The sequence below is a fragment of the Lampetra planeri genome, chromosome 48 (assembly GCF_965212315.1).
Source record: "Lampetra planeri chromosome 48, kcLamPlan1.2.h2, whole genome shotgun sequence".
Classification (NCBI taxonomy): Eukaryota; Metazoa; Chordata; class Hyperoartia; order Petromyzontiformes; family Petromyzontidae; genus Lampetra; species Lampetra planeri.
Window position 1 is genome coordinate 2,914,716 of NC_136154.1, and position 13,330 is coordinate 2,928,045.

General features: G+C 45.5%; 1 protein-coding gene across 1 annotated transcript in view; it reads right to left on the reverse strand.

The window, feature by feature from the left end:
• The window catches only part of LOC144733853 (elastase-1-like), an 84,004-nt gene extending 73,503 nt beyond the window's left edge, over positions 1-10,501 (reverse strand). The window contains exon 1 of the mRNA XM_078615859.1: positions 10,290-10,501. Within this exon, the coding sequence (XP_078471985.1) occupies positions 10,290-10,473 (184 nt within the window). The 5' untranslated portion in view covers positions 10,474-10,501. The remainder of the gene's footprint in view (positions 1-10,289) is intronic.
• Positions 10,502-13,330: the final 2,829 nt, after the last annotated feature.

The following is a 13,330-nucleotide window of genomic DNA, read 5'->3' on the forward strand; positions in this document are numbered from 1 at the left end:
GAATTGATGTGGTCGAGGAATTCGACTAGAACAGGCCGGCCATGTGGCCAGATGACAAAAGTCTGGTTCCGTCTGTAAAATATGTGATTCCGGACATACAGTACCCTGGCGTCTACAAACTGAGTTGCCTCTGTGGTAATAGTTACAATGGAGAAACCAAACGACATGTCTCTGACCGCATCCCTGATCACAAAGCAGACCTAAAACACGGTAGAACCAACACCTCGGCCGTGGCAGATCACTGTTTTAATTCAGTGGGCTCACATGACATTGACTTTTCCAAGACAGAGGTTCTCTGCAAGCCATCTGGCTACCATGAGATATTCCTTCATGAGGCTATCCACATATACAAACACAGAGAAAATTTCAACCGAGAAGATGGATTCTGGCTTAGCAATCATTGGAAGGATTTGATTAACCATTTCGGGTCTTAATTGATTGTGTTCACGCTTGCGGTGACTTTCAGACCGCATTCCATTTTCTTCTCCCCCCAACTCTTTTCCGAGCATAGATGGGCTCGTCCATCTGACCAGCTATCCAATCGCTGTCCGTGGTGCTGACATTAGGAAAAACCGCCACATTTTTCAAAATTTCTTGCTGTGGATTTCACACCTGATGATGATTCCTTGTGTTGCAGTCGAAACGTCGTGATAATTTTTATTGTTTTATATATATATTTTTTTTTTATTTCCCTTCTACGTGACTTTACCGAAAGAACCAATAACATAAATTATTGTATTTTACCAGAGAAAGCCCATTGAGTTATGTAGCTGTTTTCAGAAGCTACCTGGCCACCAATGATAGTTTAACAAAGTGGTTTATCACGTGGAAATTTGCAGCAGCAATATACTCTCAACACATGTTTATAAATGTGGAATGAATAAGTAATATTTAATAAATACTCTTTTTTAAAACACGCTTTAATGAAATGTACCGTACGAGTAATGGCAGAACTCCACGACTCCAGGAAGTGGCCCCGAGGCTTTCCATAATGTAAGGGACCGTGGTGATTTACAGCCAACGTCAGTTGAGCGTGGACAATAAGACCCAAGCCGAAACATAACATAAAAAAATGAATGTTTAAAAAAACTTTTTTTTTATATATATAGAATATAGTATTGTCATTAGTATGACATAAGTATACCACGTTTGCAGTCTATACCACATTGGGAAATGGGTTAAAATTGAGTTGCAAGATTTGAGGATACGACAACAACAACAGACAGAGCGAGTTCATAGAAAGCATGTAAAAATATCGTTTACATTTTTTTTTAAGAATAATGTATTGTCATCAGTAAGACATAAGTATACCAAATTTGCAGGCGATACCACATTGGGAAGTGGGTTAAAATTGAGTTACAATATTTAAGGCTACGACAACGATGACAACGACAACAACAGACAGAGTGAGTTAAATAAAAGCGTGTAAAAATCGATGGACTGGGAGAAAAATCCACCTGGAAAACATGCAAATTCCACATATAGAAGCATGCGTCAGGGTTTTGATCGAACTCATGACCTCCTGCATACTTGGTGAGGTGAGAGGTATTGTGAACCACAGACAAGCAGGAAAGTGCAGCCAAAAAAACCGGCATCAACAAATAGTCCAAATATTTTTTTTTTCACGCTGCGTTGGCAGTGGTGCACAAGTACAATTAACCACACGGAATAGTAGACTCTCGATTATCCACGTGCGGATTTTCCGATTTGCGGACTAAACGTGCGCCTGAGATTTTTTACATAACTTAATAATTCATAGATTTTTCCTTAAGCCCAAATGAATAATCTAAAAACAGTTCTACATTATTCTTGGAAATGTTTATTACAAGTCACGCGCTTAAACCCAACAAATACGTGCTGCGTTTAATCCAAAATCCACGTGATCACGTCTACAGTACAGTAATTGCATATCTTTACAGCAGTGGGGTGTAGTTTGATGTTGATTTACGTATCTCTGCTGTCCACTTAATGGGCCGTGTCTGCGGGAGCAAGAAAGTGTTATCACTGAGCATGCGCAGTGATAACAAACACAATGTCCTTAACTCAAACATAATGTATACCAATAGCTTTGGTGTTTGGCATAGAGATCCGCAGAAAATGAATATATTTTGATTATCCGAGATTTTTTATTATTATCTTCGGCCATCCTCCCTGTCATTTGCACGGATAATCGAGGGTCTATTTGAAATATGAACGTGTAATTCAACCCACTACCACCGGACAATATTGAAAAACTTTAAATGATATAAATTGAATTTCAATCGACTACAGGAACTCTGATTCTTGATTGAGTTGTTGGTGGTAAGGAAGATATGCACAATTAAGACTTTAACATGAAAGTGTATTTCAATGCTTAAAATACTTATAATGATTGGCTCTAAAATATTAACATTGGCGCTCAATCCCCTTAACAGAGGAATTAATACGCGGTGTTGTGTAGGGGAGGGTGTTTTTGATCATTGCAGATAGCCACTGCCCGTCGGAAGACTTTGAAATAAAGTTTCGCCGTTTCACAAACCCCCCCTGGTAATCAGCTGTTGTGGAGTCACCCACTTCTCCGGAGGACATAACTCAACACAGAGTCTCTACTGATCATCGTCTCCCGAACGTTATTCTTTGTTGTTGTTGTCGTATGTTTAGCCGACCAGTCCGCCCTCGCAAGAATTCACCGTGGGAGGAGAGGGGACAGAGCCGACCATGAGCTCAATGGGCGTTACTCGGGGAGATACGCGTCTGAACCTTCTGATTGTTACATTGTGGGAAGATCTGGTCTTTTGAGATCAAGGCGCAGTCAACTCAGTAATGCATCATTACTGGGTCCAATCTCAATAAAAAAAATAACTGCCCTCCATTCCTGAGGCAGAGAAGTCTGAGTAATGAAACTGAGAAATTCTAGATTTGAAGCTTTCGTGACTGCAAGGATTCATATTCTTAGGTTTTTTCGGTAAAGTCACGTAGGTAAAAAAATGTAAATTAATAAAAGTAAAATAAAACAAAATAAAAAATCACGACGTTTCGGAAGCAACACAAGCCTCCGTCTTCAGGTGGAACCGTCACAGCCACGACAGCTGTATCAAGTAAATGAGAGATCACAAGAAATACCACCCCTCAACCATTATATATACCGGCGCTTCATTCTTCCGGAGCCCGCACGGGCGATGGCGGGAACCGGAATGGTGAGGCGGGACCCCCCTCCCAGCGTGGAGGTCTCTGATAATTTGTTTTAAGTACGGCCAGCTAGGCCACATCGCCAAGGGATGCCGCGCCTTTGTCTTCCTCCGCCCTGCCGATCTCTGCTTCCTATGGCCCACAGGCAAGTCGCAATGCATCAGAAAACCCGGCCGCCACAGTCACTTCATGCCGGGTTCACACATCATCATCCCTCACCGTGTCATGGTGCGCGAGCGGCGGACTTCGGCATAGAACAGGTGGCTGTGGGGTGTGGGGCTTGGGGCAGTGGACGGCGATGGCGCACCATGTTGTGGCGGCGGCGTTGGGATCATCCGCGGTGGTCGGGTTCGTGCAGGGAGTAGAGCTGAGTGTGCTGATTGATACGGGAGAGTCGGCTAGCATAATTTCCGAGCTTATTTTTAAGTCTTTGCCACCGAGATCTTGTTGTCTTCATGCGGTGAATAGTGCATGTGTTGCCGCGAATGGCGGGAGTTTGGGTATTCTAGGCCAAATATTGGTGAAAGTCCGCATTGGGGACATTGATTTGACAGGGCCAGTGTTAGTTTCTAAGACATTGGCTGTGTCGTTTCTCTTGGGCACCGATTTTCTTGGCAGGATGCCCCTTAAGATCCTCGTGGATCAAGGGTGTATTGCATTTCCTTCAGGATGGCGGTTGGCCTTTTTGAAGTCCCCGACTCAAGTGAAGAGACCCAACACCACGGTTCAGGCCCTAGTGAAGGAGACTGTCATGGTCCCTCTAGATGCTCAGATGTTGGTGCCCTTGCAGCTGCGGAAGCAGCTTGATCACGCAGACACCGTTGGAGGGGTCCTTATAACCCCTTCGAACAGGGCGATTCAGGGTCGCGTTGGTGGCGGATCAAACGATAGTCAGGGAGCCCTTTTTGCAATTGTTGAAAGTCGGGCTGGGAGCCGCGGTGGTCCAAGCTGGTACAGTTTTAGCCCACGTGATGGCCTTGTGTTGTGAGGAGGCCGGCGAGAAAGCCATAGAGGTAATTTCCGTGGTGGAGCTGGGAGGCAAGTCAAATGAGGCTTGGATGGACGCGTTGTGTAGAGAAAATTCTAAGTTGTCCGGACTGTGCCCTCTGTTCCATGCCAGCTAACCTCAGGCACATTCTCACAGGGTGTAAAACAAGCCTCACCCAAGGACGCTACACTTGGCGTCACAACCAAGTCCTTAAAAACCTTGCGTCCGCCGTGGAGGACAAGCGAGCTGCCACCAACTCCCTACCACCCCCAGCAGCATCACACCCCTTACGGACGACCTTTGTCCGCGAAGGGGCTAAACCACCGAAGAGCGGCTCTACACCATTAGAGCGAGACCAGCTGCGCTTGGCCCGCGACTGGAAAATGCTAGCTGACATTGGCCGGCAACTTGTGTTTCCTCCGGAGATCGCAACCACCACCCTAAGACCTGACATGGTGCTCTGGTCCCGTTCGCTCAAGAAGGTCTTCATCATTGAACCCATAGTACCCTGGGAGGACTCAGTAGATGAGGCTTATGAGCGAAAACATCTGCGCTATGCCGATCTAGCTGCCGAAGCACAGCATCATGGCTGGAACACAGAAGTCCGACCAGTGGAGGTGGGCTGCAGAGGTTTTGTGGCAACATCTACAAGCAGACTGCTTAGAGACCTGGGAATTAAGGACCAGAGCCAGCGTTTGGCAATCAGAGCTGTATCGGAGGCGGCAGAAGGCAGCAGTCAGTGGCTCTGGATGAAGAGGAAAGACCCCAGCTGGGCCCCGAAGTGAGAGGGCCAAGAGGTATGCGGTCAACAATGCTTGACTCAGGGAGGAGGACGCCCCTGCCATGCATAGTCCCATGGGATGTTGGCTATCAACAACAAGGCAACTCCTATGACTAATTGAGAATGGGAAGCAAGCGTAGGATTGATCACCCTGTCGCTGGCCGCCTTTGGGGAGGGTGTATAGTGTGAAAGGCCGAAACACTCTAGGAACCAAAGGTACACTACTGACGATGCGCTCCCCAAATTTCACCAGGCTCACTGTTCATGAACTCTTGGAAGTGCTAGCACAAAGGATAGTAACATCTCATCCTGTGTTCTTGGAATCCGGAGAGCAGCAGGGCGAGTTGCGTGCATTGCTCCAATAATTCGCTGATATTTTTAGTCAAGGGATATATGATATTGGCCGCACATCACTATTGCAGCACCGTATCAATACGGGTAACGCCGCTCCAATACGTCAAAATTCGTATAAGCTCAGTCCCAAAGAAAAGGACCATGTTCGCCAGGCAGTCGACAAAATGTTGGCTGCCGACATTAGTTCCCCTTCCACCAGTCCGTGGGGGCTCCCATTGTCCTGGTTAAAAAGCAGGATGGGAGTATTCGTTTTTGTGTGAATTTTCGTAAATTAAATAAAGTATCAATGGTGGATGCGTATCCACTCTCACAGATGGACAATTCAATGGACGTCTTGTCGGGTGCACGTTTTTGTCTCAACCCTCGACTTGCTGTAAGGGTTTTGGCAATTCCCCTTGAATGAAGGATCCAAGCCTAAAACTACGTTCCGAACACCCCAGGGGTTGTTCCAATGTAACTGTATTCCGATGGGTCTTCATTCTGTTCTGGCCACATTTCACCGGCTTATGGGGCTGGTCTTAGCAGGTCTTCAATGGGACTCGTGCCTCATTTATTTGAATGACGTAATTGTGTTAGGGCGCAAGTTCCAGGAGAAACGGCAGCGGTTGTGGTCGGTGTTTGTCAGGGTGTGGCGGACAAACTTAAATCCAAGCCACAGAAGTATCATCTTTGCAGACATATTGTCAGCGAGTCCGGCATAACCACGGATCCCGTCAAAACTGCGTGTGTGAGCATATGGCCTACCCCCACATCGGTGGGTGAAGTCCGCAGTTTTGTCGGGTTTGCGTCATACAATCGCCGGTTCGTACCAAAGTTTGCGACAATCGCTAAACCACTGCACGCGCTCACCGCTGAGGGCAAGAAATTTCGATGGGGGGAGGAGGAGGCCACATTTATCTATCAGTGCCTTGTGTGTGAGTATGTGTGAGAGTGTGAGTATCTGTGTATCTGCTGGAGTCTGTGAGTATATGTCTATGTATGGGTCTGTAAGTATCTTGTGTATTAGTATGTGTGTCAGTCTGTTAGTATCCTGTGTGTATGAGTGAGAGTGTGAGTATCTGTGTGAGTCTGTGAGTATCTTTTGTGTGAGAATGTGTGAGTTTTTGAGTATCTTGTCTGTGAGTATCTTGCGTGTGAGTATGAGTCTGTGAGTATCTTGTGTGTGAGTATGAGTGAGCGTCTGTAAGTATCTTGTGTGTGAGTATGAGTGTGAGTCTGTGAGTATCTTGTGTGTGAGTATGAGTGAGCGTCTGTAAGTATCTTGTGTGTGAGTATGAGTGTGAGTCTGTGAGTATCTTGTGTGTGAGAGTATGAGTGTGAGTCTATGAGTATCTTGTGTGTGAGTATGAGTGTGAGTCTGGGAGTATCTTGTGTGTGAGAGTATGAGTGTGAGTCTATGAGTATCTTGTGTGTGAGTATGAGTGTGAGTCTGGGAGTATCTTGTGTGTGAGTATGAGTGTGAGTCTGTGAGTATATTGTGTGTGAGTATGAGTGTGAGTCTGTGAGTATCTTGTGTGTGAGTATGAGTGTGAGTCTGTGAGTATCTTGTGTGTGAGTATGAGTGAGAGTATGTGAGTATCTTGTCCGTGAGTATGAGTGTGAGTATGTGAGTATCTTATGTGTGAGTATGAGTGTGAGTTTGTGAGAATCTTGTGTGTGAGTATGAGTGTGAGTCTGTGAGTATCTTGTGTGTGAGTATGAGTGAGAGTATGTGAGTATCTTGTCTGTGAGTATGAGTGTGAGTATGTGAGTATCTTATGTGTGAGTATGAGTGTGAGTTTGTGAGTATCTTGTGTGTGAGTATGAGTGTGAGTCTGTGAGTATATTGTGTTTGAGTATGAGTGTGAGTCTGTGAGGATATTGTGTATGAGTGAGAGCCTGTGAGTATCTTGTGTGTGAGTATGAGTGAGAGTCTGTGAGTATCCTGTGTGTGAGTATGAGTGTGAGTCTGTGAGTATCTTGTGTGTGAGTATGAGTGTGTGTTTGTGAGTATCTTTTGTGTGAGTATGAGTGAGAGTCTGTGAGTATCTTGTGTGTAAGTATGAGTGTGAGTCTGTGAGTATCTTGTGTGTGGGTATGAGTGTGTGTTTGTGAGTATCTTTTGTGTGAGTATGAGTGTGAGTATGAGTATGTGAGTATCTTGTGTGTGAGTATGAGTGTGAGTCTGTAAGTATCTTGTGTGTGAGTATGAGTGTGAGTCTGTGAGTATCTTGTGTGTGAGTATGAGTGTGAGTCTGTGAGTATATTGTTTGTGAGTATGAGTGTGAGTCTGTGAGGATATTGTGTATGATTGAGAGCCTGTGAGTATCTTGTGTGTGAGAATGAGTGAGAGTCTGTGAGTATCCTGTGTGTGAGTATGAGTGTGAGTCTGTGAGTATCCTGTGTGTGAGTATGAGTGTGAGTCTGTGAGTATCTTGTGTGTGAGTATGAGTGTGTGTTTGTGAGTATCTTGTGTGTGAGTATGAGTGAGAGTATCTGTTGTGTGAGTATGAGTGTGAGTCTGTGATTATATTGTGCGTGAGTATGAGTGTGAGTCTATGAGTATCTTGTGTGTGAGTATGAGTGTGAGTCTATGAGTATCTTGTGTGTGAGTATGAGTGTGAGTCTGTGAGGATCTTGTGTGTGAGTATGAGTGTGAGTCTGTGAGTATCTTGTGTGTGAGTATGAGTGTGAGTCTATGAGTATATTGTGTGTGAGTATGAGTGTGAGTCTGTGAGTATCTTGTGTGTGAGTATGAGTGTGAGCCTGTCAGTATCTTGTGTGAGAGTATGAGTGTGAGTCTGTGAGGATATTGTGTGTGAGTATGGGTGTGAGTCTGTCAGTATCTTGTGTGTGAGTATGAGTGAGAGTCTGTGAGTATCCTGTGTGTGAGTATGAGTGTGAGTCTGTGAGTATCTTGTGTGTGAGTATGAGTGTGTGTTTGTGAGTATCTTTTGTGTGAGTATGAGTGAGAGTCTGTGAGTATCTTGTGTGTAAGTATGAGTGTGAGTCTGTGAGTATCTTGTGTGTGGGTATGAGTGTGTGTTTGTGAGTATATTGTGTGTGAGTATGAGTGAGTCTGTGACGATATTGTGTATGAGTGAGAGCCTGTGAGATTCTTGTGTGTGAGTATGAGTGAGAGTCTGTGAGTATCCTGTGTGTGTGTATGAGTGTGAGTCTGTGAGTATCTTGTGTGTGAGTATGAGTGTATGTTTGTGAGTAACTTTTGTGTGAGTATGAGTGAGAGTTTGTGAGTATCTTGTGTGTGAGTATGAGTGTGAGTCTGTGAGTATCTTGTGTGTGAGTATGAGTGTGTGTTTGTGAGTATCTTGTGTGTGAGTATGAGTGTGAGTATGTGAGTATCTTGTGTGTGAGTATGAGTGTGAGTCTCTGAGTATCTTGTGTGTGAGTATGAGTGTGAGTCTGTGAGTATCTTGTGTGTGAGTATGAGTGTGAGTTTGTGAGTATCTTGTGTGTGAGTATGAGTGTGAGTCTGTGAGTATATTGTGTGTGAGTATGAGTGAGAGACTGTGAGTATCCTGTGTGTGAGTACGAGTGAGAGTCTGTGAGTATCTTGTGTGTAAGTATGAGTGTATGTTTGTGAGTATCTTTTGTGTGAGTATGAGTGTGAGTATGTGAATATCTTGTGTGTGAGTATGAGTGTGAGTCTGTAAGTATCTTGTGTGTGAGTATGAGTGTGAGTCTGAAAGTATCTTGTGTGTGAGTAATTGAGAGTCTGCGAGTATATTGTGTGTGAGTTTGAGTGAGAGTGTGAGTATCTTGTGTGTGAGTATGAGTGTGAGTATGTGAGTATCTTGTGTGTGAGTATGAGTGTGAGTCTGTGAGTATCTTGTGTGTGAGTATGAGTGAGAGTCTGCGAGTATATTGTGTGTGAGTTTGAGTGAGAGTGTGAGTATCTTGTGTGTGAGTATGAGTGAGAGTCTGTGAGTATATTGCGTGTGATTATGAGTGAGAGTCTGTGAGTATCTTGTGTATGAGTATGAGTGAGTGTCTGAAGGTATCTTGTGTGTGAGTATGAGTGTGAGTCTGTGAGTATCTTGTGTGTGAGTATGAGTGTGAGTCTGTCAGTATCTTGTGTGAGAGTATGAGTGTGAGTCTGTGAGGATATTGTGTGTGAGTATGGGTGTTAGTCTGTGAGTATCTTGTGTGTGAGTATGAGTGAGAGTCTGCGAGTATCTTGTGTGTGAGTATGAGTGTGAGTCTGTAAGTATCTTGCGTGTGAGTATGAGTGTGAGTTTGTGAGTATCTTGTGTGTGAGTATGAGTGAGAGTCTGTAAGTATCTTGTGTGTGAGTATGAGTGTGAGTTTGTGAGTATATTGCGTGTGATTAAGAGTGAGAGTCTGTGAGTATCTTGTGTATGAGTATGAGTGAGTGTCTGAAGGTATCTTGTGTGTGAGTATGAGTGTGAGTCTGTGAGTATCTTGTTTGTGAGTATGAATGTGAGTCTGTGAGTATCTTGTGTGTGAGTATGAGTGTGAGCCTGTCAGTATCTTGTGTGAGAGTATGAGTGTGAGTCTGTGAGGATATTGTGTGTGAGTATGGGTGTGAGTCTGTCAGTATCTTGTGTGTGAGTATGAGTGTGAGTCTGTGAGTATATTGTGTGTGAGTATGAGTGTGAGTCTGTGAGTATATTGTGTGTGAGTATGAGTGTGAGTCTGTGAGTATCTTGTGTGTGAGTATGAGTGAGAGTCTGTGAGTATCTTGTGTGTGAGTATGAGTGAGAGTCTGTGAGTAACTGTATGAGTCTGTCAGTGTCTTGTGTGTGAGTATGTGTGAGTGTGAGTATCTGTGTATCTGTTTGAGTCTGTGAGTAAATGTGTATGTATGGGTCTGTAAGTATCTTATGCATTAGTATGTGTGTGAGTCTGTTAGTATCTTGTGTATGAGTGAGAGTGTGAGTATCTGTGAGAGTCTGTGAGTATCTTGTGTGTGAGTATGAGTGAGAGTCTGTGAGTGTCTTGTGTGTGAGTATGAGTGAGAGTCTGTGAGACACTCACTCGCAGTGGCGAGCCGTAGAAGCAGCAGGCTGAGCATGTTTTTCGTGCGCATCTTTCTTTCCAAAAGTCGCTGGAAGATGTCGCGTCTGTGAACTGCCGCACCTCTCAAACATCCTCTTCCTCCACCAGCTCGCTCACTCGCCAACCCCCGGGTCGCAACTCGCTCACGATCCCCTTCCCCCATTGCAAGGTGTTCATGCACTCCGGTTTCAATTCCGGATCTGGGCGCTTTCATGCAGAGTTAAGTAACTATTATCCGCCCGCTTCCGCATGGGTTAACAAAGATCCCCCCGTATAACCTCTAACAGACTGTCGTGGCGAGTGCTGTTAGCGAGTAGCACCGATGAAGGCCGACACTCTGGCACACGAGGGGGGCGGGTGGTCAGCAACACGCCCGACCGCCTTTGTCTCCCTATTGGCGATATTCAAACACCACACCAGGTACTCATTTGAGGCTGAGTCGACCTAGGCGAGTCCCAGGACCGGTTCAAATAATCGTCACTGGTGTTGGTTGTGAGCGGGAATCGAATTCAGGGCGCCGGATTCGCAGTGAAGCGTAGCGCTAACCGTTACACTACCACTCCCACTACCGCCAGAGAAATCAAAACCGCTCCAACACACAGTGTAACTGATATATAGTTGGCCAAAACATCCCCAGTCCTCCGCACATTGCAGCTCAACGCAGAAGAGTGTTCTACGCTTTCATGGACTCTCAAGGGACCCCCCCCCCCAAAAAAAAAAAAAACCCATCCACGTTTTAGAATTAACACATTCCTGCGGAGGGAGCTGGTAGGAACGTTGGGTTGCTCGGTCAATGGCCAGGGTCAACGGCGGCGTGGTGTATTCCGCAAATATGCCCGACTGTGAGGGCGGGCACAAGCCGGCGTGAGTAGGTTAAACGTTGAGTTTTATAAGGGCACCACGGGGTGACCAGCCCCTCCCCTCCCCACCCAGCCCCACCCCTCCCACCCCCCACCCAGCCCCAACCTCCCCACCCAGCCCCTCCCCACCCTCCCCACCCAGCCCCTCCCCACCCTCCCCTCCCCACCCAGCCCCAACCTCCCCACCCAGCCCCTCCCTGCACGACGGACACAATAATCCCCTGTGGGCTGGTGTAACCAGGAGGTTCCTACCAGTAAAAGTACAACCTGACCAACGCGCCACGAGTAGTAACAGGTGTACGCACACACACACACAAAGCTAGCACGGCTAGAGGCATGTATGGTCGTGGGATTTAAGACGATCTCGTAACAAAAACCCCACTTCCGTGACGAATACCAGTTTAGCAGCATAACTGAACAAAAGCAATGCTGCACTGTAGCATTGACCAACAAATAAATTACCTCTCCTGTGATAAATGGGAATTCATTCATAGCCTTTCACAGACTGTTGGGGTAAGTGCTGTTTGTGAGCACCAAGAAAACGAATCTCCGTATAGCCTTAACAGACGGTTGGGGAAAGTGATGTTAAAAGAAGTGCTGTTCACAGCACTGAAATATTCATTCATGAATTAATACTCATTCATGAAACATTCATGTATTAATGCATATAAATTCGTGAAATATTCATTAATGATATACTGATTCATGAAACATTATTTGATGAATGAATATTCGTTCGTGAAATATTCATTCATGAAATACCCATGCCTGAATATTCATTCGAATTGAGCCGCTGTACTTTGGCTATTACCGGGTGCATTGTGTTAACGGATTAGTTGCTGATCAACTGTTGGCAGCAGTGCCATGAAGCACGAATTACACCAACAGAAAAAAACACATTTCCTTTAAAATGTGTATTTTATACATACTAGCTATATGAATATTCATTAATCCATCACGCATAGTGAGCGATAGAAACCCTCTTGCGTTGGTATTAGTCGCGTGCACCGCCTCTGGCTGCCGTACATCGACGTCTCGACTGATTTGTTTTAATCCGCGGATCACGGGAGGAAGGCGAGTGGGTGACTATTCCCTTCGAAAGGGTCACGATCGTCACTCGGAACGTCGACCGCCAACAGGAGTTCACCCGAGTTATTTTGTTTGCTGCTGGAGTTTGCGCATCGAGAAGTGGCGATGGCGTCCACACAATAAATAATATTACTGCACTTAAAAAGGGTGGTCAAATTATCATAAATGTGTTATACAGGGTATCCAGAAATGAATCTAGTATACCAACAAGAACGTTGAATAGCTATTATTATTATTCGAGATGCCGACATGAATGTAATGTGATGTAATACATGTAATAGTTTGAGTGTATTAAATGTGTCATTTCAAATTTAAACCGGAAGGACCCATTGAAAAATCCACGCGAACCATGGGGCGAGAGAAACACCGCAAACTCCAAATATACAGCAGCAGGCGTAAGGGTCGGGATCGAACCCATGAACCTCCTGTATACCAGGCGAGGTAGTTAACATCTCCTGGCCACCGTGGCGCATGCTGTGGCTCGTTGGCCTCCCCCTTGTAGGCATATGTTTTTTTTACTTAAATCTTAAACGTAATTTAACGTGAGGATAATGTATTAAATATGGCAGGGAACGGGGTCACCGTGGAATGTCTTGGTGACGACAAAATGTGCAACAGTCACAAACTGTAGCGTTAAAAAATAACTAATGGGGGGACAAAAAAGTAAATAAACAACAGTTTATTCCATCACATATTTTGTTTATTTGAGCCACAATGCGTTGTTGTTGTCGTCGTCTGCTGTATACCCGCGCTGCTGTGGCTCTGTTTGTGTACAAGTGGCTCTGCGCGCGTGATGCGGCTCTCTCGAACTACTTTGGTCAAAGACAAAAATAAAAGTCTCTTTTTATTTGCATGGCTCGGTTTCTGCAGTGGAAAAGAAAAAAACCCAACCTGGCGCCTCCTGGCAAGGCGCAGTACTAGCACAGCTCGGCTGTGCTGTGGAAGAGAGGGAATGCAGACAGATGCTGCTCGCCCACCTCGTCATCCAGCTACAGCTCGCCAGTCTCTGTGGCCCACCCCGGGCTCTCCTGTGGGCTATGAAGGGATGCGCCCCTCGAGTCACCGTAGATG